The sequence below is a fragment of the Erigeron canadensis genome, chromosome 7 (assembly GCF_010389155.1).
Source record: "Erigeron canadensis isolate Cc75 chromosome 7, C_canadensis_v1, whole genome shotgun sequence".
NCBI lineage: Eukaryota > Viridiplantae > Streptophyta > Magnoliopsida > Asterales > Asteraceae > Erigeron > Erigeron canadensis.
In genome coordinates, this window is record NC_057767.1 from 24,765,216 (window position 1) to 24,772,878 (window position 7,663).

Sequence of the window (7,663 nt, forward strand, 5' to 3'; positions counted from 1 at the left end):
CGGGACACAACATAAAAAAAACATCACCTTGTAATGGTGAAGCCTTACACATACCCTAAATATCAAGATGTTGACTATAAGCCGTTACAAGTATTCGGAGAAAAAACCTTATCATACCTAAACTCAAGTAAGACCTGAAAGTGCCCTTGACCAGTTGAACTAATATCATTGGCTAGTTTGTTTTAGACACTCTATAGTCAACAATGACTATATCAAATCCCGTCATAAATGGGATATAAGAAATTTTAAATATAAATAGTCATAATTTTTGTCTAAGAAACAAAGATAAGAATACTGCTTCCATATAAACATATTCCACATATCGAAATATATTGTGTGTGTGTCCATAGCCTGATAGACTATATCGAAATATATTGTGTGTGTGTCCATAGCCTGATAGACAATCGGATAGTCCACTTATTTAAATCAACTTTTGTAGCTTGTCTCCAAACACGATATAGAACACACCCAATTGGCTTCTAAATAATTTTCAGTATATAATAAACTAGTCCTAATATCCGTATAATGTACGATAGCTATATATATTGTATCATAAAGAAATTCGAATTTGACTCATACATGATTCGTGAGTATGAAATAAATTATGGTTAAAGGTAAACCGATGATCGAACTATGATAAATATAATATATGTTTAGTTAGAGTTTTGGATTTACCTTAAATTTCACGTCAAAATCGAAACTTATAAGCATAATAGATGATGACAAATAGCCTTGTAATTTCGGAATGTAAACTCAAGTTTTTGAAGTTCTTAATAACTTATTATAATTAATATAAACAATAGGAGTTGAAAAATTAAGAAAGAAAAAGAGACAACTTTTTGATAAGAAAATTATCAATCAAATAAGGTTATAATGTATTTTGTATTAATAAGGCAAACGTTAGAGTTTAATTATAAGTCTAATAAGAACATTGAATTTATATACAATTAAAAAATCTAATTTAACAAAATAAATAAATTAAAAAGACACGTGTCGATCAAAAATTACGATATGTGTCATTTGAAGAACATATCAATTTTGTTTTATTTTATTGGTAGATAGATAAAATAAAAGCAGGGTAACTGGTACATCTTCCCCTTAGAAAATGATATCCTCTACTTGACACACAGTTTATCGCAAGTCTATTATTACATATCATCCAAAAGATCTCTCAATATGAAGAAAACAAAATAAGAAACCATTTTCATATGATTATTTGTCATCAATAATTCAATATATTATCTTTTGAATGTCAAAAAGAATGACAAAAGGCACGGGTTAAGTAGTGGCATTTAGTACTATAAATCCCTTTTGTACGCAACATAAATCTTTTAACAATAAAATAAAAAGTTTTTCATGGTCCAAAAACTAAAATATGTAGCATATGGACCCCAAAGTTCACTGATGCAGTTGTTGATAGAATTATTTTTTAGTTAGTAATATAAGAATAGGAAAATTGTCGACACATCAAACAAGTACTCCATAACATCAAACATCTAAAAACAAAAAATAAAGTATCCAAAAAAGTAATATGAAGAGTTAAAACAGTAAATGTGTAGGGTAAACCTTTTTATTTTTTTGCATATAAAGGAGTGGTGGTATCAATGATTTTTTTCTCTTTGAACATAAGTGGTATCAATGAATTAAAAAATAAAGTATATTGAAAATTTAAGGGGACGTGTAGGCCGACCACCCCTTATGTAACCCGATCACCCCTTTTGGAGCGACAGTCGCTCCTAAAGGGGTAGTAGGATACGACAACGGGCGACAGCATACGACAACATTTCTGTACGATTCGAACCTACCACCCCTTTAGGAGCGACAGTCGCTCCAAAAGAGGTGGTAGGTTCGACTCGTACAAAAATGTTTCTGTTTCCCCGTGACGATTCATTCTTTATAAGTTCAATCGTTTTCTGGTTATTCAAACTCATTATTCAATCGTTTTGATATTCGATCGTTTTCATATTCATTCATTTTGATTTATTCGTTTTCATTTATTACTGTTAAGTGTTTTTATTATTTTAGATGGATTACTTGGAGGAAATTTTCTTAAATCCAAATGCGCCGGAAGGTGTAAATGACGAGTTTGTGTACGAAGAGCCCGATGACGAATTTGAATCCCCAGATGTCCGTGATGAATTTGATTACGATCACGATGTTTTTTATACCAAGGAGGTATGTATATAATCCAACCTTTTCATTTTTTGTGTTGTTATTTTGTGAGTAATTGTATTTTGTTATTATTCATTAGATTTGTTGCTATAAAAGTATGTAAGAAAACTAATTATTAAAACTACGGATAAAAAATTGTTTATAAAAACATATTAAAAAATGTACGTAAAAATGTAGATTAACAAAAGCTATTAAAAAATTGTTAAAAAAAAAAGTGTATAAAAAAGTGTATTATAAAAAAGTGTATAAGAAAGTGGATTATAAAAAAGTATATAAAATAGTGTATTAAAAAAATGTATTATAAAAAAGTGCATAAAAAGTGTATTAAAAAAAAGTGTATAAAATATTTCAGGTGTTTGACACACACATAGATTTGGTAGACTGGGCTCAAAGAACGGCAAAGGAGCTTGGTTATGTGTTAGTAACACGAAGATCAAATGTCACAAAAGGCGGAGAAGTTAAAAAGGTGGTCCTTATTTGCAACCGTGGTGGAAAAAAAGATAAGCGGTCAACCGGGGCACCCAAAGGGAGTACCAAAATTGACTGTCCATTCAAATTGGTAGGCCGTCTGACAAAGGACCATAGTTGGTGGGTTGAAGTTATAGATCACCGACATAACCATCCATCAGCTCGTAATTTGGAAGGTATTGCGTACGCAAGACGACTAACCGATGTTCAAAAAGAATTTGTGGACGAAAAGGCGTTGCTAGGTTTTGGGCCAAATAGCATAAGGGACCAATTGAAGGATGCATTTCCCGGCATCTTGACCCGTTCACAAGACATTTCTAACTACCTGCGGCAACACCGGCTAAAGCACGCCCAACAACGAGGGGAAACTCGAATGCAGGTGAAATAAGAAACATACCTGCATGTGGATCGTATAACTATATGTTTATTTTTTAAAAAAATACGACTTCCTTATACTTTGGTTGTTTACCCGTTGCAGATCGTGCTCCAATTACTATCTGACCATCAGTACACGTATCAGTACACGACGGATAGCAAAACCGGATGTTTGACCAATCTCTTTTTCGTACATCCTACATCACTTGACATATGGCGTGCATTTCCTTGGATCATTGAAATAGAAGCCACGTATAAAACCAATGTTTACAACATGCCACTTGTTGAGATTGTGGGTGTCACTCCAACTGGCAAGACATTCAGCATTGCGCACGCACTTATTGAAAATGAGCAACATGCGGCATACACATGGGTGTTACAGTGCTTGAGGTCGACGCTCGAAGAAGGGTTCGTCGTGCGTGTGGCACTCACTGATCGGGATCTGGCCCTCATGAAAGCGGTTAAGGATGTGATGCCGGAAACGAAGCTGATACTGTGTAGAATACACATTTGGAGGAATATTGAGTTACATGCCAACCCATCGTTTGGGTCAAAAAAAGATTATGGTTCGTTTAGACACCGGTGGGATAAACTCGTAAACTCAATCACGGTTAAAGAATACGCAGAGAATGAGCAGCGGCTAAAAGTATTCTTGGCAGATAAACCAAGTATATACATCCCGTCCCCATACTGTTTTTATGATAACGCTTACGATGTAACCATGTAGCTAAATCACTTTTTATTTTCCTGCAGATCTTTATAAGTATCTACAAATACAGTGGCTTGCCTCGTACAAGGAGTTATTTGTGTCATGTTGGGTCGACCAACACCGCAACTATCGTAATAGTTTTCCCCACTCTTCCGGGTCCATACCAGCTGGCGGTGCTGTCTGCAGGGTATCTGCTGCGCCTACACCCCCCCCCCCCCCCGTGCTGTAAAATGCTGAGATTTGAATTTTGACTTTCTCTGCCTATATATGCTAGCTGCATCAGCACGGAAAGCCAGTTTTGCTGCCTTCCGGGTGGGGTCGTCCTCATCAAGCTCTAAGTACTGGTCCATCGCAAAATAGCGCTACATTGTTTACAAATACAAGTTAGCATTTTCGGGGTTATCATTGAAAAACATATTAAGTAAAAAAATATAAAAAGAAACATATTCTAACCTGTACTTTCTCCAAGATATGGTCCCTCATAGACTCAGGCACATCGTCCCATGACTCGTAGTACTGGGGGACATCTCCGATCAATGAGCCTAACAAAGATTTGTACATAGCCCCGTAGTCCCCGATCGACTGAAAGGTCTTTGATCTGTAGTTGAAGTACATGGGTAACGGGCCTTCATTTTTCTTGAAGGCAGCCTCAAGGTTTAGATGTTTGGCTGCCCCTCTTGGTGGTGGTGGTGTTTTCTTTGACCCTACAAAACCAATAAGTAACAATAACATAAATAAGTTACTTTAAACGATAAGAATACAATTATTTCAATGCATAACTAAATTTAATGTAAAGTCAATTTTCTTACCGCTGTTTTTGCAGCCTGTTATTTTCTTCCACCACGGTCGGTGCGGATCCCTCCCATCGCCGTCGCCGCCGTGAGCTCCTAGCATTTTTCTTATATCTACATAAATAATACACGTATTATAATACTTTTTATATCAACTTTTTTAAGTACTTTTTTTTAACTTAATTTTTTATTTGACTTTTGTATTACTACTTTTTCAATATATGTTTTAATATCTTTTTATACTTATGTTTTAATACCTTTTTTGATTATACATTTTTATATTTTTTTATTTATATCTACATAAATAATATACGTATTATAATACTTTTTATATCAACTTTTTTAACTACTTTTTTTTAACTTAATTTTTTATATGACTTTTGTACTACTACTTTTTCAATATATGTTTTAATATCTTTTTATACTTATGTTTTAATACCTTTTTTATTTATACATTTTTATATTTTTTATTTATATCTACATAAATAATACACGTATTATAATACTTTTTATATCAACTTTTTTAACTACTTTTTTTTAACTTAATTTTTTATATGACTTTTGTACTACTACTTTTTCCATATATGTTTTAATATCTTTTTATACTTATGTTTTAATACCTTTTTTGTTTATACATTTTTATATTTTTTTTATTTATATCTACATAAATAATACACGTATTATAATACTTTTTATATCAACTTTTTTAACTACTTTTTTTTAACTTAATTTTTTATATGACTTTTGTACTACTACTTTTTCCATATATGTTTTAATATCTTTTTATACTTATGTTTTAATACCTTTTTTGTTTATACATTTTTATATTTTTTTATTTATATCTACATAAATAATACACGTATTATAATACTTTTTATATCAACTTTTTTAACTACTTTTTTTTAAATATATTTTTTATATACTATGTAATACACTTTTTTGACATTTTATATTTTTTACACTTTTTTACAAACATTTTTACATAACAAAAACAAGAACAACAACAAGAACACAAGAGCAACAATACATTAAATCTATGGGCGTATACAATACGTTAAATCTATGGGCATATAAGATCGATCCTAATACATCTATGCATAACAAGAATAACATCAAACTAATACATATACTATATAGCAAATTAATAGATACGAAATAAAAAAAAAAAAAACTTACTTCGACGTTCGGTTTACGAAAGGGGTAACGACGGGTCGCTCCTAAAGCCTCACTGAAAAACTGGGTCGCTCCTAAAGCCTCACCGAAATATCTTGGCCGGAAAATATGGGGGAGAGGGGGGTTGGATCGGTTGGAATGGAGAAGAGAAAGGGAGATCGGAATGGAGAAGAGAAGGGGAGAAGGAATGAATAAGCAGGGGGATCGATCGGTTTTTATTTATTCGAGGCACCCCTTTAGAAGCGACCGTCGCTCCTAAAGAGGGGGTTTGACAGGTCAACGGGTCAACGGGTATATGCATAGGTATCCGCGAGCAATTAATGGGTCTACCCTTTAGGAGCGACTGTCGCTCCTAAAGAGGGGTGGTCGGGTTACCGAATATTCCGTGGTCGGGGTATGTGGCCTGAAATTTAAACACGTTAAACCCCTAAAGTTTAAACAGAACCAACTTTGTTTTACTGTAATACGGAGTAATAACTAAGCTGAATATATAATAGCTAAATTAAATATTTAGTAAGATTTTGATCAAATCATTTGCCTTTGGTGATAGTTTGGTTCAATTTTTATTCTTTACTCGTTGGGATGCTGAAAGTTTTTTTTTTACTTTAAGTAGAATCTAAAAACAACCTTTTAATCTTATGCAGGATATGACTTTTTACATTTCAATTATCTTCATACACCATTAAAAATAATACTAAAACCTAAAACCCATAAAAAATGACATTGGGTATTACTTTAATAAGCTCATTTACATGAATAACATGACATTGTATTTACCAAAGTATTACTACTGCACTAAGAAGATTAGTAATGGTGGTGGTGTAGACGGGGTGGAAGGTCGTGACCCATTACAATGTATGCATCACTTTCATGTCGTGTCGACGGCGAAATCAAGCGGGAATGTGTGTGATATTTTTGTCTGTTTGTATTTAGATATTGGGGTGTTAAGTTTTTGGGAGCTATTCGTTCCAATTTTGATATTATTATCAGGAAAGTGTTGCGGGTGATGATGTGTCACTAATGAGGCACACCATATTGATGTCGTAGTATGACATTTACTAAATCTCTAAGAGTTATTTATGATTATGTTCTAAAAAGTAAATTTGTGTCATATTCTAGAAAAAACATATATCAATTACCTGTTATTTTTAAATTGTGTGTGTGTGTGTTTTTTTTTTTTTTTATGGAAACCTAAATATCTATTTTTATTTTCAAACAATTTTGTTATGATTATTTATATTTTTTAAAAGAGTTTTGTTAGTGATAGCCCTTAGGGTTGTCAGTAAAAACTAATTGGGTGCATTAAAATTTGTACCTTGCTGTTAGAAAAATCAAGGGGCGGTTTTTAATATATAATGTACAAGTTTTTAAACATGTAATATGTTGTTAGTGACAGCCCTTAAGGCTGTCATTATCATTTTCCTTTTTAAAAACCTAAAAATCAAATAAAAGCTTAAAAATGAAATGCCAAACATCTTTTGAACCATATAGTCGACCTCTTCACTCTGGACGTATCAGCCATTACCAACACTAACAAAAATCTAAAATTCGTATTATACTTTTTAACTAAAAAATTGTCCTTAAAAGAAAGGTGAAAAAGAAAGATTGTGGCATTGGGTAATATGTTGAAAGGTATAAAACACACACATAGCAGAGACAAAATGTAGACTTTCTTACCACAAAAAGGAAACAAAAATAAAGTTAGGAATTGCCTCTCAAATCCCAATACACCCTTTTCTCTTTCATCACACACTTTTTTCTCTCCAAAACCCCCCATTCTCATTCCCATACCTTCACCTCCCTTATTTCATGTGCAACAAAAATGGTGTTTCTTGACTACATTTTCAATCAAAATCATACCCTTTTCATTTCACCTCACAACTACTCAAAAATGGACATGGGTATTGAAGATATGATGTTTAGCAAACAAACCCTTTTGGCATTTGGTCACAAAGTGAGAAAAGGTGGTTCATTT

The 7,663-nt window shown here is 32.8% G+C and overlaps 1 protein-coding gene across 1 annotated transcript; it reads left to right on the plus strand.

The window, feature by feature from the left end:
• Window positions 1–2,025: 2,025 nt before the first annotated feature.
• LOC122609151 (protein FAR-RED ELONGATED HYPOCOTYL 3-like) lies at window positions 2,026–3,540 on the plus strand. The gene is made up of 4 exons (XM_043782208.1): window positions 2,026–2,175; window positions 2,525–3,019; window positions 3,119–3,475; window positions 3,517–3,540. Exons 1-4 carry the CDS (start codon window positions 2,026–2,028, stop codon window positions 3,538–3,540), a joined length of 1,026 nt encoding a protein of 341 aa, XP_043638143.1.
• Window positions 3,541–7,663: the final 4,123 nt, after the last annotated feature.

Bases quoted from the DNA above. Each gene is read 5' to 3' on its own strand.
- LOC122609151 (XM_043782208.1), top strand. From the start codon at position 2,026: ATGGATTACTTGGAGGAAATTTTCTTAAATCCAAATGCGCCGGAAGGT. The intron at 2,176-2,524 runs GTATGTATATAA...AAAATATTTCAG, and splicing joins ATGTTTTTTATACCAAGGAG to GTGTTTGACACACACATAGA. The intron at 3,476-3,516 runs GTTAAGGATGTG...GATACTGTGTAG, and splicing joins ATCTGGCCCTCATGAAAGCG to AATACACATTTGGAGGAATA.